The sequence below is a fragment of the Pipra filicauda genome, unplaced genomic scaffold (genome assembly GCF_003945595.2).
Source record: "Pipra filicauda isolate LSUMZ 115617 unplaced genomic scaffold, ASM394559v2 scaffold121_size3267253_pilon, whole genome shotgun sequence".
Classification (NCBI taxonomy): Eukaryota; Metazoa; Chordata; class Aves; order Passeriformes; family Pipridae; genus Pipra; species Pipra filicauda.
This window is the reverse complement of record NW_024103674.1, coordinates 3,025,613-3,052,715: the sequence shown is the minus strand read 5'-3', so window position 1 is coordinate 3,052,715 and position 27,103 is coordinate 3,025,613. Positions and strand designations below refer to the sequence as shown.

General features: G+C 43.5%; 1 protein-coding gene across 8 annotated transcripts in view; it reads left to right on the top strand.

Annotated features, from left to right (window-relative positions):
* Nucleotides 1–22,956, top strand: part of AK8 (adenylate kinase 8) — a 67,116-nt gene extending 44,160 nt beyond the window's left edge. For 6 of the 8 annotated variants that reach the window (XM_039388340.1, XM_027739354.2, XM_039388342.1 and 3 more), the window contains 2 exons: nucleotides 20,636–20,716; nucleotides 22,374–22,956. In XM_039388340.1, coding sequence (XP_039244274.1) covers nucleotides 20,636–20,716; nucleotides 22,374–22,620 — 328 coding nt within the window. In that variant the 3' untranslated portion in view covers nucleotides 22,621–22,956. Of the gene's footprint in view, nucleotides 1–12,251; nucleotides 12,364–15,898; nucleotides 16,028–20,635; nucleotides 20,717–22,373 lie in introns of those variants that run through there. The other 2 variants (XM_039388358.1, XM_039388351.1) reach the window with 2 other exon arrangements.
* The last annotated feature ends 4,147 nt before the right edge of the window (nucleotides 22,957–27,103 follow it).

Here is a 27,103-nt window from a genome sequence, read left to right as displayed (position 1 = left end):
AAAGGGAAAAATCAGAACGGAAAAAAAAAAAAAAAGATTTTTTTTCTTTTTAACTAGTTGCTCTTTACATGGGGCTTTCCTATTTCTGCAGCTGATCCCAATGTGGATTAGGGATAATAAACAGCCTATTAATGGAGGCCTGAACTAGGAAATGGAGTTTGAATCAGCAGCAAAATTCAATGGCTGGCGAAGGTTAATAACTCCATTACTATCAGCTCTATTTTTGAGCCGTTTGAAGAGCTGGGTGTTAGCCTTATCTTACTCCTCATTAATTGAGCTAATAGAACCCCAGTGACCCCACCATGCTGCCATTATCTGAGAGTTTACCAGACATGGACTGGAATACTTATCACTGAATATGTATTCCTCAGATTCATTTTTATATCAGAAATATTTTTGTTAAAGATTAGCTCTCCTCAGGTTTCTTTTTGCCTTTTCGTTTCTTTGCTGCCTTTTGCAACAGCTACATATTTGGAAATTACATGTAAATGACTTAATTAAATTCCTATCAAGGAACAAGCTAAATCCCAAAATAGTTGCATCAAGGAAACATAATAGTGACTGAATTATTCTGACATGGAAAAATCTTACAGAGCATTTTTAAAACTTTGGCCTAATTTAAATGATGGATATTAGATGTGGTTTTAATTGATGGCATACAGAAATCTGATGAGTAGCAAAGAAGAAATGTTATAATTATATCTTATTTTCTCCTTATTTTCAGGGTGAAAAAATGATGTGGTAATCAAGGTACTAAATCAGTACAATAAAATTGGTCTTCACGAGGGAGAGAGAGAAACAATAGGAAAAGTCCAAGTGACTTACGTAGGATTTGGCTTAATTAATGAAGTAGTAAAAATAATAGGCAGAACAATTCTCTGTTTCAATCAGTCCCATTTTTTTCTCAGCCCACTCTTACCAGACCATTCTGTGGTTGCTGGTTTGGTGACTGTTGTCTTCACTAATCGTGATGGGTTTCCTTTTATTATCCCTCTGCATATTGGTGCTGCCACCCCAGCTGGGCTCTTCCTCCTCTGTGACGTGTTCAAATCAAACAGGCTTGTGGGGAAAGTGGGATCTGAAGGAGCAGGATCTCTCTGAGGTCAGTGGGGTGCTTGTGAAACAGAAGCTTATTTTGGGAAGTGGGTTTTAGGTGATGAATTTTTGTCTTCCCCATCCCAGCGGAGGTACTCACCCTCTTACCTTTGGTGACTGCACCCTCAGCTGTGCTCTGAGGGACCACAACTCTGGCCCCAACCAAAATCCCAGCATTTACTGGGCAAAATCAGGAAATCTTCCTTTCACCTGGACTGGCAAGTGACTCGTCTGCTTCACCCAGCAAGTGGCATCAGTTTAATCCACAGTTCCTTTTCTGAGCTACAGGAGTAATTAAGTTATTGTGTTATTATCTCTTGATGCAAGTGCTGGGAGACTTGATCATCGGCAAGATTTTAATGAAGTCATGTACCTTTGTTTCCTGATCTGCCTCTGTTGCAAGAGGCACTGCCGAGCTTGGTGTAAGGGGGAAAATCTCTCAGGGGATCCCTCACCTTCCCTGTACCAGCTGGGCACAGAAAGGTGTGCAGGGCTCTGGTGTGAGGCTCTTTTCAACACACCCACATGTAGTGCAAAAAGTCCCCCACACAGAGTTTTGCCTACATAAAATCAATGGAAGCAGCTCCTTACACAGATTTCCGAGGTTTAGCCATCGGTGGGGAATCCTCATTCTCTGTTCTCCTCCTCCTCCTCCTCACTAGACTGTGCTCTCTCTTCCCCCATAACATAACACTAATCTGAATAGAAGCTATTGCTCTTAAATAATCCAATAGATAGAAAATTGGATGATTACAATAAAAAGATTATGTCACTTCTGCTGCACATTCTGCCTGACCTATATTGGTACCGTAAGAGCCTTTCTCTCCTGGGGAAGGGCATTAATATGCATCTTGAGCCAGCAATAGAAAAACATCAAATGCAGTTTTAAAATCCTTCTAGGGGCTTTCTGGAGGATGCTGCATTTGCTGTCACAAGCTGATTCTGCTCCAACAAGAATAGGAGGTATATTTGGCTTCAGTTGTGGGAGGCAGGGATTATTTTTAGAAGTTACCTCATCTCATACAAGCTCCTTTTGATGGCTGGAGTTTGTTTGGTGAAATCCTGGATGCAGCAATTAAGGAGGTCTCTGATCTCAGCAAGCTTCCGAAGCCTCCAGGAAGAGAAAGAAGAAAAGCTTCTACTTCTAAGTAAATATTTTTGGTTTTATTGTTATTTTTAAGGACCCAAAACCATATGCACAACCCTTTCATTCTTTTTGCTGCTTAAAGAAGGGTTTGTTGTTTTGTTTTTTTTTGTTTTTTTTTTTTTTTTTTTTGCAGTAGCTATCTCTAACAAATAACAAAAGTTAGGAAACCTGAAGGCTTCCTGTCCTCATTGCCCTTATGTTGGAACTGTTTTTCTTGGAAGTTACCACCAGTATCAAGGCTGCCTTTCTGAACTCAGTACTGAACTGAATAGAGAAAACTCTGTAAAAGCAGTAGAGTCTGGGCTACTTTTCATGGTTTTGGTAATGGTAGCAAGTTTTAGACAAGGTTAACCAAACCAGCCATATCTCTGCTTTTTCCACATGGGAACACAGTAGAACTGGGAAAGTACTGGGCTTGATGTTAATGCTTTCAGTGCTTCCTCCCAAAGTGCTGGGAAGTCTCCATGCTCTCCAGGCACAGCTCCCAGCTCCTCCTTTGGCTGCCAAAATTAAATGCCTGTGTAGTAGCAGCAATTTGATCAAGGTGACTTTGATTAGGTGACATTGGGTTGTATTTGAATCTTGAAGAGTCCAAAAACTTTGATGTCAAATTTAGCCTTACAGGAAGCTTTCTGTTGGAACGCTTGCCTGTGCAGTTTGGAAGGAGCTACCTAAGCCAGGCAACACTGCAGAAAGAGGCAAGATCCCAGAAGTTTGGTCAGCTGCTCAAAAGTCCTGTGCCCTTCCTGCTCCCAGTCACTTCTGGGCAAAGAACTGGCTTGTGTCCCTCCAGACCAAAACTGTTTACTGTGGGATATTATTTGAGATTGTCTCTAGTTCCCAGAGGAAACTGAGGATTTTTACTGAACCTTGTAGCCAAGTTCTCATGTTTGCTTTTAAACCTTTCCTGCAGTACTCAGGAAGCTGAGCTGAGGAGAACATTGGAAACTCATGTTTCCATCTTGTCAGGGGAAAACATGTTGTTCTGAGAGGAGCTCTGAGAACTGCCTGAAAGAAGAACCAGACTTCTAAAATCCTAGTTCACAATGACAACTTCATTGTACTAATCTCTACAAATCAAGAAGGGTTGTTCAGGACATTCACCTAAGACATGGCTTTTGTTTAAGGAATGAAAAGAAACAATCATGGAAATGAAAGTGTTATTTAAATAGTAGCCAAACCATCTAACCATGGTCTTCCCCTCCGCCCTCTCTTTGCTTAAGTCTTTATTCACACATTTTGGGCACCGAAGAGCACCCCCAGAGCTCACTGAACTCTCTAGTCCTGGGTTCCCTGGGGTCTCCCAGTTTGCTGTCTGTTTATCTTGCTCTCCATGACTGACTCCGGCTGGGATCCAGCGATGCTCCAGGTGCTGGGGGAGTGTTGTAGCTCTGGCCCTGAGGGATCATCCTGCAGCTCTTCTCCAAGGCTGTTTGCTACAGAGTCACTTTAACAGTTTTGCTAAGATGGGTCTGTAAGAAAGAGCTGTGGCTGCACAGTCATGCACCATCAGTGCAGTTCGTGGAATGTAACACTGATTGGTCTCTCAGGGTAAAATATGATGTGCTTTTTCAATTCTGATTATTTCTTCATGGTCTAAAGCAGTCATTTGCAGCATTTCACCTTAATTAACTCAGCAGTTCACACACAAATAAGAACCATATACATGCAAGTCTGATTTTGTAGCATTTAGGAGCTTTTTGTAAGGAAGATACTGGTTTCAAGACCTGACTGGAACCAGAAAAACTTCTGAAAAATAGATGAGGGAGAAAAACTTTAAATATAAAGGTGCTGCAGCATTTCAATTTAATTTACCAATGCATTTACTTTGCATTGGGTAAGAGAACACATTTAGATAAAACTGATGAGAGTTTTGCATGTGTGAAAACTGGATGAAGAAATTTAGTGTGTGAGAAAGCACGAGGGGAAGGGAGGACTGGCCAGTGTTGTCCAGCATCTCACGTTGTGTCAACCTCTCACCATTTACTTCAGTGGTGTGGTAGCAAGATTTGGCTGAATATTCTTCTGACTAAATGTAGCAAGGCCACCTTTATGTCTGTACAGGTTAAAACTCAGTTTATGAACTACATAATTACTAGAATTCAGGATTTCTGGAGTAAAAAAACTCGGGCTGGATTGTGCCAGCTGTGCTTTGATTTAGTGGTCTCTTTGGATCTGAGGCTAATCCCAGAGTAAGGCTTTACTCAGAGCTGGTGTGGCTGGCAAAATTGGCCCACCCTGAAAATCATCAGCAGAACAGGCACTACACTGCTTTTGCTTGGATTCTCCAGGCTGAAGATCTGGGAAGACAAGTGCATCAGTCTGTAGCAAAAACAATACAGCTTGGGTGATTAAAACTGACAAGTAATATTGCATATTGAATGGAGACTAGTTTGTCATTACCATGAGGATTAGAAAGTGTAATCTTCATTAAAACATCGGTGGATTTACTGCTGTTTGCCTTGGAACAAGATATTTGCTCGGAATTTTCTAGTGAGTAAATTTAGTAAGTGCAGGGCAATTTAAGAGAGCAGAACTGAATACTGTCATAGCTTATCCTGCAGGAAAGATGTAGGAATGATCCCTTATGCCTGACAGATGCACTGGGTCTAATTCTATTGCCTTGGATCACCTGCAGTCACATAAATGTATTAATCACTATCACCTAAATTGGCTTCCTTTGGCTCCAGTGTAAGTGGTGACCCAGGGGTTTTGTGCCATGCAAGGATCATATTTTCTGCCCCCAAATTCATTCTGTTTACCAAATTCCCTGTTATGGAATGCTGTCCTTTTAAGGCTTTACATACATTTTGTGAAAGGCTTTTATCTGTCCCACAGAGGCTTTTAAATTTATCCTTTTCTAACACATTCTGTATTTCTGAGCTCAGTAAGACACTGCCATGCTTTGCACATGGTAAAAATAATTCTTTAAAAAGTTGTGTCGAATATTGTTCTGATATAAATGCTGATTGATACACACTGGGTGAACAAGCCACTGGACAGTCTGTTCTTTTCATAAAACTGACCAAAGCTCAGGGTACAGTAGGTTAAAAGAGTGATTGTTTCATTTAACCTTCTAGTAAATGCTGCTACTTCTGTGAATATAATTTAAGGTGATTTTTAGGCCTAGTATATAGGAAGAGTTCTTCCTCATATACTTGCAGTGAAATAAAAAGATTCATATTGGCCATGAACGTGCCCCAAAGTTAAAGTAAAAAGAAACAAAATAAAGAAATAATGTGGTTTCTCAACTCCCTGAGTCCTGTGGGCTCCTCAGGTTGACATATGTTTTTCCTAACAGAGTTTGCAGTAAAACACTAAACTGTCAAAGCCAAGTGGTGGTGGCTGTGGGGAACCTGCCATATTTTTGTAAAGTTTACTTTCTCCTTTTAAAAGTGCAATTTCCTCACAGAACTCTGCCTCCAGTTGTACGTTTCTAATCTCCATGGATGAGGCTGCACAGGATTAACTGGTATAGGAGCAAACTCCAAGGTTTCATTCCACCAGCCAGAATATAATCTCAGCTTGGAAACTTGCTGCCACATTTTTTTCTGTTATAAGTGTTACTGCCAGTCCATTGTACTGAATCCAGGTTTTATTAGCTTTCCATTGCTGAAATGCATTTTGCTTTGTGATGATGAAAGAATTCAGTGTATTCTGGTTCTGTAATTAGAATCACCGAATCCTAAAGGTCGTCAAAATCCTTAAAAAAGTTGGAAAAGACCCTTAAAGCCATCAAGTCCAACCATCAGCCTGGCACCACCACCATGTTCACCACTAAACCATGTCCTCAAGTGCCAGATCCACACGTTTTTTGGACACTTCCGGGGCGGTGGCTCCACCGCTTCCCTTGGCAGCCTGTTCCAATGCCTGACCACCCTTTCCATGAAGAAAATTTTCCTAGCATCCAACCTAAACCTCCTCTGTTGCAACTTGAGGCTGTTTCCTCTAGTTCTTACAGCAAGTAACTGTTACTCAGAAAAAAAAAACATGCCATGAAACACAGCAACCCCAGTGATGGCAGGAGAGAGGGTTGGACATAATGACCAGGGAGATCAAGGATCAGATTCAGTTCTTAAGGTCTCCTGGCTGCATATTTGCATTTCAGACCTGGGAAGTTTGATCAGTACAGCTTCCAAAGTGTCCTGTCTGCCAGAGCTTGAGAGTATCTTCGTAGGATTTCTTAAGCATTATGTTGTTTCACTGCTTAGAGCGGGAGAGCTCCGGGGTCAAGCTGAGTGTTTGGGTTTAGTTCCTAGCTCATAGAGAATTTCTCCAGTTGTTCCTAACTTTCTCCTCATGATGTCTTCCTCCTCCCCACCCCTACCTGACCCTGCTAGAGCTCTCAACTGTTGTTTTACCTTGTTGATGTTTTGTCTATATTTGCTTTAACCAGATGCCCCTCTTTGCATGCAGCACTGGGACTCATCCCCTCTCTCCTATCAACAATAATTAGCCTTGTAAGACTAATGGAAGAAATCGTGTCTAATTACCCTGTTGAAGGCCCAATTATGTTATTAACATTTGTGGGCTATAAGCTAATGATGAGGAGAGCCTCTCATTTGCATAGCATTAAGTTAATTGAGCTGGAAGCTATGGGGTGGAGAGCAGTGCTGATAGCAGGATCCTGTTACAGAATGGATAATGATGACCGGAGCAGGACGATTCACCTGACAGGTTTATTAATTAACAGCTATCTGATTACCTCAAAGAAATGGCAAGTGGCAGCGCTTCTGAAAGAGGCTGCAGTATTTTTTTTAATGAAAGATGTGATATCACTGTGGATATTCTGGGGTGATTTATGGTAATGGCACCGTGAGCTCGTTCCTGGAAGCCGACACAAAACCCTGCCCTGGGTCCCTCCCTGCCCTTAAAAAACCTGCTGCAGAGGTTTAGTATTTCTGAATATGCCTAATTCTTACAAAGTCTGTGCCAGTGAGTTGGGGTGGTTACATGAACCATAAATCTTTAATTGTTATGTAAGCTGGAAGTTTTGCCCTCGGAAGAAGCAGAGGATTTGATTGTGTAAAAGGTGCTTTTCGTTATGGCAGGATTCTGTGTTGTGTTAGGGAGAGAATAACTACAAACATTCAGCTTTCCACGTTTTCCTGATATGTGCAAACTGCAAGTGGAGGTGAGTGCCCTTACCTTCAGTTTATTTCTGGGTACAAACAGTTATGCAAAGTGGTTAAGCCTTTTAAGGAACAGGAATCTTTGTTTAAAACAGTTCTAAGAAGAAAAATCCATCTTTTTCTTTTTTGTTAGATGTCACATTCTGTCTGATTAATTCCAAACACATTGTAATTCATAACAGATTTAGACAGAGTCTTGTTTGAACTAGAGTATCTTTTAGAGGAAAAAATCCCTCTTTAAAAGTTGCCTGTGCAATCAATCTAAGCCTGAATAACTTACTACACAGTTACTCATCATTAGAACCCCACACTCAGTTCTGAATGTATCTGAATGTCAAATATAGTTTCCATTCAGCAGATCTTTTATATTTTTTTCCTCTACACTGAAGAGCCCAGTATTCATCTCATGAACTCCAGACCTTACCTAGTGACTAAGATCCCCAGTTCATCCTTGAACAACCTTTGCCCAGGAAAAAAAGAAAACATTACAGATTTTAACCTTTCAGATAATGACTTTTTGTCTGTTTTGGTGGCCTGGTGATTAATGTTTCAATAGTAACAGGCTTGTGAAGAGTAGAGACCTATAGATAAAATATATTCATCATTACTTCTAGAGAATATCCTGAGCTGGAAGGGACCCACAGGGATCATCCAGTCCCACTCCTGGCCCTGCACAGAACCCCAACAATCCCCCCTGTCCCTGAGAGCGTTGTCCAAACACTCCTTGAGCTCTGGCAGCCTTGGGGCCGTGCCCACTGCCCTGGGGAGCCTGTTCAGTGCCAACCACCCTCTGGGGGAAGAACCTTTCCCTGAGATCCAACCTGACCCTGCCCTGACACAGCTCCAGCCATTCCTGAGGATTCCAGGAGCATCCTCCATCTCCTTCCAGCCTGTGATGGTTCAGAGCTTAGTGCCCACAGCTGTGTAGAAATCACTGAAAAACGTTGTTCAGGAAAACCAGCACAATGAATAAAAACCTTTAATGGAATTTAAACCTTCCATCCTCCTCATCCTCATTAGCTTTCTGTAATCACCAGCCCACATAATCACTGTGGATAGAAATATCTTTACCATATAAATTGGATTTTCTCCAAGGTGTTCTGCAGTTCACCACAGTGCCTGGCTGTGTAAAATAGACAAACAGAGCATCGAGATCTGATAGAACAGGAATTATGTATTTAATTCAGTGTTCTGTATAGAGTGCTCATAAAAGCTTGATCAAGATAGAGGGGCCAATAAACATTTGGGAACATAAATATTTCTGTAGGAAATGGCTTTGTGAAACATTTAGTTGTAGAGTAATAAGAACAGAGAAAATCAGGATAACAGAAATCTCAAGGTACTGATCTGATGGGTTGTATATGTTGCAATGATAATAATGTTAAGGGAGAGTTTTTATGGAACCAGTAGCACCAAATACATTGAGTCCTGCCCTTTTTACTAATGAACTCATTTTCTTGTGCTTGCCCCACTTGCTGCCTCTGCTGCTCCAAAATTCAGCTTTAAAGCTGAAAAGCAATGGGTGGCACCTTGGGGGACCAAGCTGCTCCTCTGCTTGGACACAGGCATGTGAGTCCTCTGAATTTGTGTGAGCTGTTCTGAGCAAAACCTTGGAATCTTGGGCCATGATCAGATGTTCCAAATCTGCAGAAGGCCAGGCAGTGCTTGTGGCCAGGATGAACTGCGAGAAAAAATGCACCTGTGTGAGGATTTCAAGGGAAATCCTTGAAACTCTCTCTCTTTGTCTTTCATTTTTCTGGAACATCCATTACTTGTGTATTTAGGCATCAGTCCAGCCAGACAACACACAGGGAAATATATTTTAGGAAAGCACACATCAAAAAGTGTTTTAAATGGCCAAATTGTAGTACAAACCATTCTGGCAACACAGCTGGTGCTCTGTCAGTCTGGAGGGTAGAAAATATGAAGAGAACCCGTAAGAAAAATAAAAGCAACCTAGGAATAGCTAATCAGGTTAGAAGGGATGTTTTGGCTGCAAGGATTTTGAGGGTTGTAGAGAAAAATAGAATAAGATTAGAAAATCTTTGTCCATCCTGTGTGACAGATGTGGGAGAAGATGGAATCGTTTGTTACTTCTCTTTTTTTCCTCTGCAAACAGCAGCAGCAATGAGCTGGCAGGCACAGTGAAATGCAGTTAGCAAAAGTAATGGGAGTTGAAAGTTTGACCTTTTGTGATGGAAATTTGATATGAAAAAAGGGTCTTTTGATAATTTCCCTATCCAATCAGATATGGGAGATGTCTTGATCCTGTTTCCTCATTTGCATGCTGACTGATCTCATTTGAAAACCCAATCATTCAGAAATATTGGGACGTCAACAGAAATGTTACAAACAAGGAGTTGTTTTATCTGAAAGGTCTGCAGGATGTCATCTCTTGTTTTTCACTCCAGTGGCCTGATCTCTTCTTCATGATTCCATGTTTTTATTGGCAGGATAAGTTGAACATATTGAAATGCAAATAGCCCTTTCCACATCGAACCAAAATATAGGAGCTTTTCCTGTGTGATTGATTATATCCAGGGCACTTCAAAAGAAACAAAGAAAATACTTTCAGCAGTGCCTCTGATTCCTTGACATTGCCAAGTTCTGACGTTTCCTGTTAGCAATCACTGGCACAGAGTGATTCCTGAGCCTGGACTCACCTCTGCTCTTCCCCCGTGTAAGACCCACGTTGCTGCCTCTCCCCGTTCCTGGGATGTGCCTGAGCTCACTCTGGCTGCACAAACACACTTTTTTGTTATTCACAAACACTCTTTGTCGCTGTCCCGGGTGCTGAAAGTCATAAATGCATTTCATGGATTTTGCCAAATTGCAGAGGTGTTTAATCCAACAGTGATAGAATTCAAAGCCTCCCAAGATCACACGTCAGCTTTCAACCGTGTGTGGAACTGTCCAGATGATTATCTGCCTCATCAGATTTCAGAGCCGAGGCACTGCCCACTTAGGAGAGTTTAGGATCAACTTTATCTCCCAGACAATTTAACCTTTCTATTTTCTAGAACAGGCAATCCAATTTCCATTTTACTCAACCTCCCAGTGGGTTAATGACAAGTTTTCCCACTGTGTGACTGGTGTCATTATCCCTAATTTCGGAGCCTACCTATTAAATTAATTTCTTAAGCCAAAATTTTGCGTTACTTAACCCAGAAGCTTGGCACAAATTATCAAAATTATCTCAATAAAGAAAATTATTTTAAATTAATTTTTTTTGCATACTACTTTTTTAAAAACAGGGTCAAGCTATATGAGAAATCTTTTTCTTTAGTAGCCCAAGATTTTTTTTCCCACCTGTTTCTCCACCTGGACAGCCTCACCCCCAGCCTGCTAATCTGAGTACTGTCCTGGGAAATGGGATGTTCAGCTCCTTCTTTCTGGGGCTACTTAGGCTTGCCCTGCTTTTTAGAAAAAAGTAAGTATTCACTGACTGTAGGTCTCTTGCCTCCCTGGTGAACACCTGCCTTGGCCTGCAAAGACATTCTGCTTTTCTGGTGGAGGGCACTCCACAGGGATTGCTTTCCAAAGCCAAATCCTGGAGGCATAGGGAGAAAAGGGATGAAACAGATTATGAGCTTTACATAATAGTGTATCTTGAAAGTCATTGAGTTGCTGTTTGTTCAACACTTTGCAATGTAAAGCTCTAAATTAGACAGGGGGTCAGGATTTACTGTGGTGTCCCTCAGGTGGGTGACAATACACCATGTTAGGGACCCTTGGAGGTCTGCAGTCATTGCTGACCCACAGAAAGAGAATATTCACCCAGCCTGTTGTTTATTCAACAGATTTCAGGGCCTAACCACATGTGTGGGATGTTTATCTGATGGCACCTAATTTCTTCAGCAATACTTGTACTTCTGTGTATGGGCTTGGGATTTCACTGCTGGAGGAACGTGCCTGTTTTGGCTGAGGACACGAGTAGCTTGACTGATAGGCCTCTTCAAATCCAGAGAATCCTTTTCATCAAACCCTGTGACCTGTCAGTTGTGAGGGAGTGTTTTGTGAAACTGCAGGAATGGCAAATTCCCCCATTCCTGTGTAATAAACTGCAGTTGTTGGGATGAGTAGCTGGCACGACTCAGCAGCTCTCTGAATTAGACACTGAGCATTCTCCCAGATGGGAAATCAGCCTCCTTCATCTCTCATGTATTTTAGAATATCAAACCATGTAAGTTTAAACACCATGTATTATTCTTGATAACCACAGCAATCTAGCTCTTCCTTGCTGGATTTTTTTAAATATACTCCTCTCTCCACCTTCTCCTTTCGCTTCTCAGTATTAAAAACAAAAAGCAGCTCATCGTACCAATATTTTCTCCGTGGTGAAGTCAGCATAGAATAGCAGTGTCCAAAAAGTTGTAAAACAAAAGACTATCATATGTTGCACCTTTTAATCATGTAATTGCTGAGTGACATTTAACTCTGAGGCTTTAAGTTACTCCTTTGTCAGCCAGCCTTCTCCTTCTGCCCCTCTCGTCCCTCCCTCCTCCCAGAGCAACCTGCTTTTGCAGAGTAGTGCTTTAACTACACTGAAGTTTGGCTGGGCTTCTACATATTACAGCAGCAACACGAAAGCAAACAATTGAAGTATTTGAGAACAATGAAATATGTATGGCTATCTGTGACAGCCCTATAAAGCAGAGCAATTAGCCACGTAATCCGAGAAAGCCAAAGCCACCGGCAGCCCACGGTTCCCTATTAGTTAAATGCTTTTTGTACGTCCTCATCCCATCAAATCAACTAACACTTCCTTTAATTGGTTCATGAATTATACAGCTTGGCTGCATTATAATTTAATCACCAGTAAACATTCCTGGGGCCTGCTGTAAAGTGTATAGCGCTCATTAATTCCTTAATTTCAGCAGATGGAAGGGGAGATCGGATGAACGGTGGCAGTACAGAGCGCCTTGGGCAATGGAAGAAGGAAAAAAAGGTGGGGGGCCGTTTAGATTTTTTTAAGGGCTGTCAGAAACTCAATCTGTGAGCTGTCAGCAGCCTGGACCCGCTTCCCCCCCACACCTCCCCCTGCCTTCACCCCACCTACCGCTGCAAGTGACTGACGGATTCATATGGAGCCTTGTCAAGCCGTCTTTAAACATCAAGCCAGCGGGTAAACCAAGCCCAATGTAAATTAATTCTTGTCTTACGGGCCCCCCTTTCTCTGTCCCCATGAATATTTCATGGCGGGCAGCATAAATATTAATTCTAATAGCTCTGCACAGTGGTTATTATTTCTGTTTTATGACAAATATTCATAAAATATTCAGGACCCTTTTTTAGAACATTTACACACTTGATTGTGAAATTTTCCAGCTTCCTGGGGACACAGTAAACATATTGGGGTTCTCTTGATGGACTTTTTTCTCTCTTAATTAATACTACGCCACATTAATATTTAATCAGATTTAGTTTTCCTTTCCCCAGAAGTGAACCCTATTACATTTGAGGATTTATTTGACAGTATTTAAACAGGGAATTTTTATTCCCTATTATGAAATTGGTTTCCTTTGACACATATATAAAATGACACATTATAATCCATTCCTTTATTCCCTCCCCTTACCCCCAAATCATACCGGTTTTTGGTGTCAGTTCTTCTATTTATTTTTACATCCCAAATATCTTACTAACAGCAAAAGTTAGTGTTTAAATGGTGGGGGTTAAGTATCATTTACTATAAATTTGATTCAATTTATTTAATAAGGAAGAAAAGTATAGGTTTCCTTGTTAGGAGCAGGAGGTGCCAAAGGAAAGCTGCAGACAGGTAGCAAAGGCATCATTTCTGAGATGAGTTTGCTGGCTCTTAACCCTGGAGCTCTTGCTCCACTCAGATTTGCTTTGCAGCATCTAATTATTGTAGGGGAGGGTTGCAGGGATCTGAGGAAACACTTGGGGAAGGGGGTTCAGGTTCCTGACCTCGGGCCTCTGGGGCTGCAGAGGCTGTCGATTATCTGAGGTGGGGTTGGATTAACCCTGCCCAGGGTGGGAATGGTGCCATCCACAACACTCCAGAGCAGTGCTGGCTGCCATCTTATTCTGTGATTCAAAAAGCACCGCTGGAATGAACTCCAGGGGGAATGCAAAGATGCTGGAATAACAGCTGAGAGTAAGGAGGAGGCAAAGAATAAAAATGAGGGGAGAAATGTAAAGCAGTTTTGAATGGAGGTACTAGTGCATCCCCGCCACTCCTTGCAGATGGGAAGAGTTAATATTGCCTTCTCAAAAAAAAGCTTTAAAAATGCATTGAAGCCACTCCTCCAAAAACATCTGCTCTGTCTCTGTGTGCCTTTCACTGTGCTCGTGTGACATTCACACAGCCCCGAGTCCTGCAGGCCACTGGAAGGGCTCTGCCTGCCCAAGGGCCTGGGGTTCTTGCTGGTGTGAATCCAAGTGATGCCCATGGAGCTGCTTTGCTTTATCCCAGCTTGAATCCAGCCCATTGTTCTGTCAAACAGGCAGCCAGTGCCTGTTCCCACTGTGTGAGCTGGGGTGGGATGTTGCTGGTGGGGTGGGACATGGGAGAGACCCCTCACCTCGGCTGTCTGGGCTGGTGGAGCTCAGCACATGGAACTGGTGGGTGGAAAACATCCAATGGAGTCATTACTCTGCACTGCTGGTGAAGGGAAGGAACATCTGCAGCTGCTGAGGATGTTGTTCATCTCTCTCCCCTGGCCAGGAGACATGTCCTGGGAATAGTGCCCCACTTAGCTGCCTTTTGTAGTTATTGGGCAGAAATGCATCCATTTGAAAAGATCCAGTGCCTGGAAACAGCTTGTCATCCCATGAATCATTATAGGAGCTCGATGAGCAAAACACTTGTGCTGATTAACCTGTGTTTTAGTGCTTATGCAATGTATTTTCCCTCATGGCTGAAACCTAGAGGGTGAAATTACTTCCCAAAATAGAGTCAAGCATCTTTCATTAGAAGATATTCCAGTATTTGAAAGAAATCAGTGAATAAAACCTCCCAACAGCTCCTTCCATAAATAAGAGATAAGGATCATTTTATCCATTGCAGAGACAGGCAGAAGGAGTACTTAGGAGAAGGAGTAAACTGAGATTCATGTCCAGTCAGTAGTGCAGCCTCAGAAGAGCCTTTGTAGTCTGGTTACCCATGGGCAAAACAGCTGGTTTAGAGCTGCATTGAGAGAAACCTGAACAAGTCTGGGGAAAAGGTTGATGGGATCTGTGTAACCAGTTTTTAATTTTTAAGAGGGGATTTGGGAATGCAGAATGTCATTGTGGAAACAGGATCCTGTGACTGAGCCAAAGTGCTTGAGAAGAGGCTTAGCCAAGGTTTCAGGTTCAAGGTGTCTTTGTGCTACAGGAAAGGGAACATTCTTTAGGGGAACTGATTGATCCAAGTCAATATCTCTGGCTGGAAAGTCGATAAAGACAAGATGGTCTGGGTTTTAGCTGGGATTAGGCACTTGGATTCAAATCTAAACTTATCTGTATCTGTCAGCTTGGACCACTAACCTGATTTGCCATATTACTGTGATCATTCAGTGATGCTACCCAAGGAAAAGACCTTTTTGCAATGCAAACTTTTAGTACCTTGACCAAACCTGCCATCCCTCTCCTGTCTGGCTTGTGGTCCTTGTATGATCCACAAGTCTGTGCAGTTTTACACCTTTTTGAGAAACTTTTAACACCAAAAAACCATGGTCAGTTTTATTGATGGATTTCACAGTTGAGCCAAATCCAGGACAGTTCCTAGAGATGGTTCTTGTCCCTCTGCCACTTCAGTCCATGATGCCCCCCCCAGGTTTTCCATGCATTTGTGAGAACTGTGTTATTCCCTTCTCCCCCTGCTTTGACTGTTTTGGTTCATGTTTTGTGAACCAAAGGGAGGAGCTTGTGTTTGTGCCAGGGATCACATAAGGGTTTTACCTGCAGTGGCCTCTTAGGGAGCTACTGAATCCTTACACTCCAACAGCCTCATCTCTTTCTCAGCTTTATATTTCAATGACAAAAATTTTAGCCATTGCATTGCCAGGACTGAGTCCTCCAGGAGAGCTGTTTTCCATGGGGAATTGTGCCATAGCATCAGGTGACACTGTTGACATCTCCATATGGAGTAAGATGTTTTGTGCCTTATGAAAGGCACAAGTTTCTAGCCTTGAAATTGATATTTTTTCTCTTTGTCTGCCTGGAAAAGAGAAACTTTGTGTCCCTTCCTCTCTTTCTTCCACTCTCCTGTTCTCTTTTGCTCTGATTTAGCCGGGGTTCTGTCAAAGTTCTGGCACCAAAGTTTGCTGTAACTTTGAGATCACACAAAGCATCTGATCTTCACATACTTTTTTTTTTTTTAAAGCAGACTGATGTGGTACGTTGTAAACTGCCAGGAGCACTTGCTAATTTAGTAGTTAATGACAGTCACAGAGAGTGTTTTTCTTGCCCCTGGAGAGGTTTTAGACACAGCTGGGGTAGATTTGCCACTATCAATTATGCACAATTTTAAACAAGAATTGGCCAGCAGGGGCCTCTTTTTTTTTTTTTTTTGCAGAGTGCAGAGCGTGAAGAATGGGAATATGGCAGCTGGTACCTGCCTGAGACAGGGAAGATGTATAGGAGTCAAGAAAAAAGGGAAAGATTAATAGCTTACTATTTTTAAAGTTGCAGTTTCAAATCAAAAGTTTAAATGCTACATTTAAAAGTGGCCCAGTGGTGGTTGGTGTTGTATCTTTGTTTTAATTCAGCATCCTAACTTTATTGTGAGGCTTGATCTGGCCCTGGTATAGCCACGAGTAAGTCAGTAGTCTCTGTTTTTAAAAAACCATCTGGGGAGTCAGGATCCTGTCTCAGACATCATGGTGTGTTGTCTTTATATCCTTAAATGAAAACAAGGTATGAATTCGATGGGATTTAATGGTATAGGTCTAATTTCACAGACAGTAGTTTTCTAAAAAGGGCTTGGCTTTGGGCTCCACTCCACCAATGTCTATCCAGAGCAACTCCAGGTGATGGCAAATGCCAAGGATGAGAATCTGACCTAAGAAGATAGCTCAGGTTTAGAACAGTCAACATCTGGATCCATCCAGGTCAGCCTCATAAAACAGCTGGGTTTAAATTACAGGACCTAAAGGGATGGAAGGCTGTGGCAGAGCTTCAGTTCTCTGGAGATGTGAAAGCAGCTGGATGGAAGGGCAGTGGAGCCATCCTGGAAAGGGACTCTCCATAGCAGGAGGAGTGTTCCTCATTCCCTAGTACAGGGATACCAGGATTCAGGCACACAGCACTTGCTTGTCTTATGGCAACACTCATAATTTTTCATTACAGGTACTTTAAGTGGTGACATTATACCCAGAAAACAGGAAAAGCACCACCAATAAATTCTTCCGAGGACAGCTCTGAGCACTGCCAGTTGTTAATAACTTGGATTAACTGGGTTGGCTGCCATCTGGAACAAATGCAGCTCAGGATTAGTTGAGTGCTGTTGTGTAGGTCAAAAAAAATCTTCCTTCACTTATTGTGTGGTTGTGACATATTTTTCCAAAAATGTTGTCTCACGATCAGGTGTGAAATAACACTTCTGCCACCTGTGCCTCACCTTCTCCTCTCTCCCTTTGAGAAGGGAAGCCATCAGGATGCCCTGGTGACCTCCAGGATCTTAGATGATGCTATCTGAGTAGCCAGAAGCAACTGGAATACCCCTTTGGAATGCCAGATGGCTGGTAGGAAAACAATGTTATATTCCAGCTGTTAGAACTGGAATATATTCCATCGTCATCCAAAGGCAACCAGCTCTCATTTGACTGGGTACACAGTGAAGGTGTCATCAACATTATTAATTTGTTGGAATTTAATCTCTAATGTGTCTGGAAGCTGCAAGAGATCAGATCAGTGATGTCAAGTACAGTGAGGAAGAGGCAGGATTCTGACACTCATTTTGCCTTTTAATATTTGTGTTAATGGTTTTATTATCAGTGCAACCTGCGAGGGCTGGACTTTCTCCTGGGAGATGGAACAAAGGAGGAGGGACAGAGCTGTGCTTATGAATCCCTTGGCTCCAGTCCTGCATCCAGCAGCAATGTTGCCACTCAGTGGGAGTCAGGGGGATGTTTGTCCTCAGAGACCTGGGAGGTTCCACCCAGTTCTGCCCCACAGATCACCAGTCTGTAACTGGGAGCACCAGTCTGTAACTGGGTGCCAGTGATTTTTGGTTGCCTGTGGGTGGATGCTGAGCCTGTGACACAGGATTGAAGATTCCTGGAGCACCTCACCTGGTGCTGACTGACACCACTCCCCTGTTGGAGGTGAACTAACAGCCCTGGAAGGGGAGCTGTGCTGGATGCTAATCCAGCAGGATAATGTGGTGTACTTTGATATGAGGCTGTGTTTCCTCGCCTCCCTGTCTGCCAGTTCTGATGACATCTGTTTCATATTTCCCCATGATAGAAGTTGTGACACATTACAAAGCCTGGCTGATTCCTAAAGTGAGCTTTACAGAGGATGCATTTATGTGAAAAAAAAATCACACTTGGTGTGTGAAAGGGGGCCAAGCTCTGCTTGGAGATGAATCCGGTGCTTGCAGGGAGTTGTTCCAGTTACTGCTGGATCAAGGTCATGGGTGCAGCTCTCTGTCTTATGGGGATTTCCGAGAGAAATCCAACAAATATTATACCTGGACAGCTGGAGGGTCAGGTTTGTTATGTGATCAGAGTCACAGTAGGCTGAGAGAGGGACAGAGGTGAAATGTTGCTCAGCAATACCTTGAGGAGCTGCAGGAGATGTATCACATAGCCAAGGCTAAGGCTTCACAGAGTGCACACGTAAATGGGCTTTACTCATGTGAGTAAACCTCCTGGGGCTGCATAATAGGCTGTGTGGGGTATGTGTCTCCTTCAAAATGGTAATAAAGCTTTCTAATTGGAAGTATTTTAAGTCTAGACTGTAGTTCTGTCAGTGGTTTTCCCCTTCATCTTTTTTTCCTGCTTCTGAACGATTTTAAACTGACAGCCCTGGGGAGTGTTGTTTTTACTTATCTACAGGAGATGTGTGGAATGGCAGGGTAAGGCATCCCACCTTCCCCTGGAAGGACCCTTGGACTGGGAGTTTGTGCTGTTGAACAGCATATTCTGTGTGTGTTGTTATATAGTGGATGTTGGGGGAAAAAAATCCGTATTAGCAGGGATGTCTGTACCCTCCCACATCTTCCCTGCACTCTTCTTTAATGGTGACACCAGACTGGATAATAAGCAGCATCTTGTTTAAAAAGGAAGGGAATCTCAGACAAGGCTTTCAGAGTTCATTTTGTTGGCAGCTTTTTAAGTGGAGTTTTTTAGGCTCTTCTGTTTCAAATACCATAATACTTTTTTGTGTTAGTAACTATGAATTACGACAAGCTTTCTTGATATGCCAGGTTATAATCCTTTAGTGGGTTTGTTTATTTGAGAATATAATAGGAAGCCGTATCAATTATCATGACTGTATAAATGTTGTTCCTCTCTACTAGAATATTCATCTTGAGACACATCATCAGATGTTACCTGTTCTGACAATCACGTTTTTGTGCCATTGTTGGGCAACAGAAACAAAGAAAAACAAAATGTTAAGAGTGTAAGGGATAAAAGAGTGTTGAAACTGTTGTTCTTTTCCTGTCTTTGGAATCTCCAAGATCTTGAATGTTTTATTCCTGGCTGTTATTTTGTTACCACAGTGTGAATAGAAGTCATTATCTGTAAACATTTGAAAAGAGAGATGATTTTCATAACTTTAAATCCTACAAAGGATTCTCGTAATCTGCTATGTGCACGCCAAGGTAAAGCTCAGCCTTTCATCTGGTCTGATCCCACCCAGTCAGTGTAAAATGTTCCTTTGGTGACTGTCTAAAGCACGCAGAATCTCCTGTGAGAGGCAGACAAAAATGAAAATAGGAAGCCTGGCCTTGAAGGCAGCAGCAGGAGAAGGTGTATTATAAAGAAAGATGTATTCGCAGCCTTCAGGTCGTGCTCTCTTGGTAAAAACTCATTTTCATAGGTTCAAAGGAAGCCTTACTTTTTATTTTTATTGCATTAATTGTTGAATGTGATCTTTGTGCAGATCTGCTTTAGTCTCCAGTAGCTGGGGGACAGGGGACTCAGGTCTGCTCAAGCTCAGCAGTTTGTCAAGAATTTTCTGCTGAAGAGATTTTGAACATGAACATAAAATTAACGGGACTATTATAATGAACCAAAGTGCCAAGGGGGAGTCAGTGTGAGATGGGCACAACAGTTTATGTGCACAGTGTGGTGTGCCTGGGGTCAGGAGTGGTGGATGTTGTTTTCTGGTTTTGCATCCTTGATCCAAGTCAGGCTTTTGTGTCACCCGTAAGAAATGAGTTGGCAAGTCCTACTCCATCCTCTAGAGAAAAGCTGTTCCTGGTGTGGAACCCTCACCACTGGCACTGAGGGGCTGAGCCTTTAAGGTGCTGAGCAATTCTCTCTTGTTCAGACTCAGTGGGAATTGCAGGTTTTGGTCTTAAAATGAAGCATTAATGTTTGCTTTCCACAGTGTCACCAGCAAGGCTCTGCCAGGCAGGGCTGCTCCCCGTGCCCGGGCACTGCTCCCTGAGGGACAGGGACTTGTCAGCAGCAGCATGTGCCATGTCTTATGTCCTGTTACTCATCCTGCTTTCAAGGATGCAGGACAGGAGTGGGAGCCCAGAGGACTCCCACTGTGGGGAGACAAGGACAAAAGAAGTGGAAGTGGACTAAAACAGCAGGAGGAAAATCCCTCTCATGGGCACCGAGTAGTGCAGTGCTGGTTTTAGGGAGGAATGTATAATACTGGCAGACAAGCCCTTTTTCTGTCCTTGACAGGAACAGCAGACATTTTGAATTTGCCTTTTGCAGCATGTCATTGTGACTGTAGTTGGTATTGGGCTGAGAAGCTGGATCCAGAGAAATTCAGAGGTAAGTGCTGGATGGTGAGCAGGCTGTGACGGACCCTGAGAGAGGCTCCAGCAGGAATTCCCTCACTGGTCTCTGTGCCCAGTGTTGCCCTGTCAGTGCACACAGCACACACAGTCAGTGTGCCAGAGAGCTGCTGCTTTGCTGTCCCAGAGACCAAAAACCTGTGAGGAAAAGGAGCTGAGGAGAGATCCTGTGCCTGTGCTCGTGTGGGTGACGCTGCAGGTTTGGGTGCTACTGTCACTGCCATGTTTGAGTGTGCCCTTTGTTTGGGTAAGGATTAACTCATACTCTGAAGGTCACAGGTGATGTTCTTGGGGTGTTAATGCACTTAATTGTTATGTTCTCCACAGGGTATTTTTCTTTAATCTGCCCTATGAGTCCATCATGGAGCGACTGTCCCAGCGGAGGACGGATCCCATCACTGGGCAAAGGTTTGCACTCCTGCCTCATGTTTAACATTTTTCAAGACTGCCAGTGAGATGAAAGCACCAGTCAGACTTCATAGAAATCTCAGGAACTTGGGAATACTGTACTCTTGCTTAGGGATTCCTTAAAAGAAAAGTTCAAACTTTCATAGCTCCTGGAGCATCAACCCACCTTCCTGCTGCAGCAGCTGCTCCTCTCAGAACAGGGCATTTTAAATCCTGGAGCCTACAGGATTTAAAACTTACAGGAGCAAATAGCTCGGGTCTAACATTTTAATGGTAACTGAATTGGTTGGTAACATAATGCTGAGGGAAGATGTCTGAAGCCAAGCCTAAATGCAGATGGTTTTCAGACATTCCCATGGGAGTTTTGAGGGCATCCCAGCTGGGGAAAATGGAAAACTTGCTGCATTTTGCTTCCCCAGGCTCCTGTGATGGTCCTGTCTGCTGGAAGGTATTAATACATTTCCTGCTCAGTAGAGCAAACTCGTTGGAGCCACTGAGTCACTGGAAGGTTGGGCTCTCCAACGTGGCAGTTCATCTCGCTGGCATCACATCCCCTTGTCTCCCCAACGACCTTCAGCTTTACTGCCTTCTCCCTCCTTGCTTTTTGGGGAACAAGTAACAAATTTATCTTCCTAAATACCTGCTGGAAATGGTGTGTATTTACAATTTCACTTGTGGCCTGTTTTTATGGTTCCCCACACTTAAATTTTTAAACCACTATTTTACTTTTCTAAAGGTTGAATCCTACCGCCTCGAAGACAAATACTGAGCCCTCAAAGATTAAGGCCATAAATACTGGATTTGTCCCAAAGTGAGAGCTGATTATTCAGACATCTCACTCGAGGTGCAGCATTAACTTGTGACAGCAGCAGTGATTTGCTGTAACTGCTCTCTTTGCTTTAGTAATGAGCAATGTGGTTGTTCAGCAGAAATGAACAGGCTGAAGCAAATCATTCACACATCTTTGCATTTCTTATCATCAGGATTAGTATCTGTTCAGCATCTGCTCCAGTTAACACGCTTTCCTCTTCCAAACTCTGGGTTTTATTCCTCCCCAGTTCCTGGTGAATTGAATTGTTTTGGGTGCTGTGTCTAATCCTTGGCATCGTGTTAAAGCTGCACCACTGCAGGGCAGGGGAGAGGGTGGCCTCCAGCTGTGCCCTCAGTGACTCTCCTGTGGAATGGACTCTGTGTCCACATCCAGTACCAGCTGCAGCTGGAATGCAGCTCTGTGCAGAGACCCAAACTCTGCTTCTCTCCTTGCCTTTGCATCTATCCCAAAACCGTCAGAAAATTTGGCTGTACAGGAAGAGGGATAAACTGGTTTTGTGTCAGGGCAGAGGAGGCATTTACTCAGAGTTAGAATTACCAATTCCCATGGCAGGGAATTTAAACACCTGATTGCAAAGGAGCTTTTAGAGATTGTTGGGAGCCTCTGGCAATGCTGGAACTCCCTCAGAATTCCTTTGGTGTCATCTGGCAGGACTCCGGGGATGAGAACCCTCTGTCCTGCTGAATCCTTTGTTTTAAAACCCCATCCTAAAGTAGAAAGAGGCACATCCAAGGAACTGTGATAGGCAAAAACATGGAGTATCAGGAAATGGCTGCTGTGTCCTCAGCTTGGGCTGACACAGTGGCATTTCTCTCTCACCTCCAGGTACCACACCACATTCAGACCAGCTCCCACCCCAGAGATCCAGGCCCGGCTCAGGCAGAACCCCAGAGATGAGGAAGAAAATATTGAGAAGCGCCTGGAAACCTATTACAGCAATGTCAAGGACCTGGAGGATTTTTATGAAGAGGCCTTTTATGTCAATGCTGACCAAGACCCTTATGTTGTCTTTGAGTTCATAGAAAGCTGTATCATTAAGCCCCTTCCATGTAGGAAATTTAGACATTTGTAATTAAAAAGGATGGTTTCTGGAAGAGTTGATTTTAAATTTTTCCCTGTAATATTTGCAGTCTGGTTGCTGAAGTGGCAGGTTATCACAAGGGAAGAGGAAGTCAGCCAAGCTGTGTTAAATTTGGAGCTCACCAAGGCTGAGTGAAGTACAGAGAGTAAGAAACTGGGCTTTAGAGGAAATTTTTTTGGCTTTTGCTTCATGATGTAAAGTATGAAACACTGTGGTGAGGGAAGTCCTGTTTAATTCAAATATCTTTTTCTCTTTCTGAATAGTGGTTTTGTCTTAACTGTGCAATACCCACGAAGCCAATCTGGAGTATTAAAGCTGTTAGATGTGTTTGTGTCTTAATTCACCCAGTGCTCTCCACTAAAACCACACAGGCACTGCTCTGTCCCAGGCTGCTGCCAGCAACCACTAAAGAATGAGGAAAACAAAGCTCCCAGCTCTGCAGTGAACTGTCCCCAAAGACAACACAGTGTTTGAGGTCAGGGTGCAGAGGTTTTTACTCCCTTGTCAACTCAGATTGCTCAAAAAATGCTGATAAAACCCTGTGCAGAAGCACCAGCCATCCCTGTCACCCTGTTCTGCTGGGCAGGAAGACTCAGGACAGCTGGAAAAGATCTCCAGAGCCACAGGAAACTGTCTGCAGGTTCATCATTTTCAGAACCCAATCAAGGACCTAATGAGTTGCAGGAGCAGAGAAGTTACTAATTCTGTTTTCCTGGGGGAAGCACAGCTCCCAGCCTGTAGCTGCCCTGACTGGGCTGTGCCAGGGCAGGTTGGTGCTCAGGATTTTTGCTCTGGCTGGATCTGGCTGCAGTAAATGCTCAGGTAAGCCTTTCTTAACTGGCAAAGCTCTGATGAAAGGCACAGCACTCGTTTAGCTGTCTCAGATTCTGCACATCCTTAATGCTTGTGGGAAAGGGGTGTGATTTGTGCTGTGGCTCAGAGGGGAACTGCATTTGATGCCTCTATTACAGCTCCCTCTATTCCTCCCTTGTGTGTGAGTGTGAATTCCCCCTGACCAGGGGATGGGGAGGAGCTTCAGCTTTCTCCTGGAAGTCTCTGTGTCTGGGAATGTGCAGGAGGCAAATGCCTTCTCCCTTCAGAGAGGACAGGCCTCTAGAAGCCTTTTGGTTTTAGATGACTTTTCTGACTTGCTATAAACAGCTTTGGGTCTTTGTTGCTGTTATTAACTGTGTGTGTCTGAGTCTGTTTGGAGAACTGAGAGATGTACATGCTGAATTTCCTTCTTGTTCCTCTAGAGTAATTTCAGGCAGGAAGACCCTGGTTATCTGGATAGCTATGGGAATATTGTGTTATTTTGGGAGGTTTTAAAGTCAGAATTTTCAATACCTGTGGCAGGGTTGGTGAATGGGAGTTGGACTTTGCAGCCTTGAGGGCTGGAAGTCTTAAAAATCTCAGAGTGAGTATCTTTGAAATCTAAGAAAGCCAAATCCAAGCAGCTGAGTCCTCGATGCCTCTTAAAGTGAGAAATTCCAGCTCCTGGTGCCAGGCTGAGGCAGAGGCTGCTCCCAGGGCACAGGGCTCAGCCACAAACCCTCGTGTACAGCTGGCAAGGCATTTGTAACAGTCCTACCTGTTACAAATGTGCTGTTTGGTAACTGCTCGGGCAGCTGGTTTTTATGCCATTGCTATCAAGACATGCTGTAGCATTCATGCATAATTGGGAGCCCTTCTATTAATAATACATGGGAAGCTCATCTTGCTAATATCACCTTCATCTGAGCGTTCCTACTAAATATTTTGATAGATGAAATGGGAAGAGAGTGTATTTAAATACTGTTTGTACTGCGGCTGGGGTACAAAAGGGACAGCGCATCTTTAATTAGACAGGTACATCTGCTTAATTAATTTAGCTGTAAAGCCCTTTTTCCTCTTCATTCTTTCATCTATATGCGGGCTCTATATTAGTTCTGCTCCGCTGGTTCCATAGAAACTGAGAAAAAGAGCTCAGTCTCATTGAGATGCACTTGGCATGTCTGGGTATGGAGTCTCAGGTCAATGGTCAACCCCCAAGGGTTTGCAGCAGGCCTGAAGTGCAGAACGTAAGGGTTAGCAGAACATGCTAATACTCATGTAGAACTCTCCCTCAGAAACAACTAAAACAATTGACATTCATTTAATTACTGTAAACGAAACAGCCCCTGCATGACTTTGCATAGTAAAGCCTGTTAATGCCAAAAAGGTTCAGTGGGTGGAAGGAGGAATTAGGCTTTTATAATTGGAATGCAACACTTGAAAACCAATTTGGTAACTGCGCTTGATTTTATTAGCATCTGATTCTGGCAAAACAAATGTTGAGCAATGAGAAAAACAAGGTAAAGAGGAGGTGGGAAGAACACAGCAGGGATTAGATTTTACTTATTGTACGGCTTGTCTGGGTCTGGAATGGACATCTTCCATCACTCTGCTTCCCAGAGACACTTTGCAGAGAGGGCTGCTTGGAGGTTGTGCCATACCCTATATGTTATGCTGTTCATTACCTAGTTGAGCAACAAGATGTTTGTCCAACTGTTCCACAAACTTTTGTGCCACCTGCTCCAGACACCAGATCCTTCAGTGGTGGAAGGACACTTGAACACCCCTGGACAGGAAACCCTGTACCTCTGGCACCATCTCTGCAGGAACCCCCTGAGGCTCCTGAAAGATTTCCCTGCTCTTACCTCTCCCCTGAGGTTTGGATGCTGCTCAGGTGATGGCACCAGCCCCAGCCATTAACCCTGACCTGCTCCATGGCTCTGAGGAGCAGGAATGGCTCTTCCTCATCCTCTCCCCAATGCCAGAGCTGTAGGTGGCACCTGAGCTTCCAGCAGTTGTGCCTGCAAGGCTGTCCTGCTTCCCAAATGGGAAGTCATAGAGGAAAGGCTCTGTATTGGAGAGATTCCACTTGTACAAACAGGTCTCCTGTAAAGGGTATTTCAGGGCATAACAGTGTGATCTGTTGGCCTTCAACTAGGACTGTGTTTGCATTCAGTTCTTTTATGTCAAGAAACCCTTAATGAGGACAGACTAAGTGGTGTTGTGTTGCTCATGATCACTGATGGTACATTAGCCTGTGGAAATCCTGGTAAATTTAAGAAAATCAGGGAGATACTTATTGTCTTTGTGCATTAGCAACCATAGCATTTCCTCTCTAGAAATATGCCACAGGATTAATAGGATGAGGAAACACACAAAAGGAAAGGGTGACTGAATGATGAAGCTGCTGACCCAGAGCTGAACTGAGGTAAAAGGCAGCAATGAGGTCCCGTGTCACCACTTCCAGAGCAGGGGGTGTAATTTGGAGACAAGACTGAGTCCTCATGACCCCAAACTCCCACCTTCGTTCCAAGAATGGCATCAAGCACCAAGGCACTGAGACACTGTACAATCCAGAGCTGTTCTGCTCCCACCTTGCTCCAGTTTACCTTTCTCATGGGATGAAGGCAAGAGGTTTGATTAGGACAGTGTGAGGGTTGTTACACTGCTCCAGGAACGGGACTAACCTCTGTGTTCCCAGAACTGCACATCATGAGTCCAGGAGGCAAAAGGTCTCCTGCAGCAGCCTCAGCTGCTCACTGGGCAAAAAAACCCCGTCAGAGCAGCACCAGGGGTTAAATGTTACTGCCTGAGGTGGGCTCTGCTGTTCCAGCCTGTGCTGGTTAAAAATGCACTGAGGGATGAGTGCTGGTTTAAACAAAAATGAAATCACAATTCCTGTGTACTGTTGTGAATGGGTCAGGTGAGAAGCGAAAGCTTCGTGCCAAAGGATCGCCACTGGCATGCAAAGCTGACATTGTGGGCTTTAAAATTCCCCTCTCCCTGCAGTCTGAAACCAGGTTAAATAAACTGGCAATGCTAGACTGAGTATTTACTGCCTTGAGAGACAAGGAAAATGAACATTAATGCCACCCCATTAATGTGAGGTGTGCTAAGCTTCTACATGGGAAAGCATTAAAACTCAATCCAGGGAAATTCAAGAGTTACAGAAGTAATCACTAGGAATCAATCTGATCTGTTATCATGCTGAACCTTTGGGTCAGCCAGACTGAAAACACTTCAGCAGATCAGGATATTTTTATGGTTTCTGAGCCACTATCAAAGAAGTGACCTTTGACTTTTTCTAAGAGCACTGACGTGGTTCTGCAGAGCTCCCTCCCCTTTTCCACAGGCAGGAGAGTTTCTCAATTGGAACATTTACTGATGAGCAGGTCATGACTGTCAGGGCAAGGACTTGCAGCTTCCACTCAGAATACTTTCTCAAGCACCACAAGTAAACCACCTGTTCAGCTCATGCTGGAAATGGACGTTCTATTCCCCTCAAGCCCCATCAGCACTGGGAAGGAGACCAGTGTTGTCCCAGGTCCCAGAGCTGGCCCCAGCCTCCACACACGTTGGGTATTGAGGTTACTCTGTGTTTTACTGGATGCCATCACGAGCTACATTTCCTTTCTTTGCAGACACACTGAAGTAATTTCAA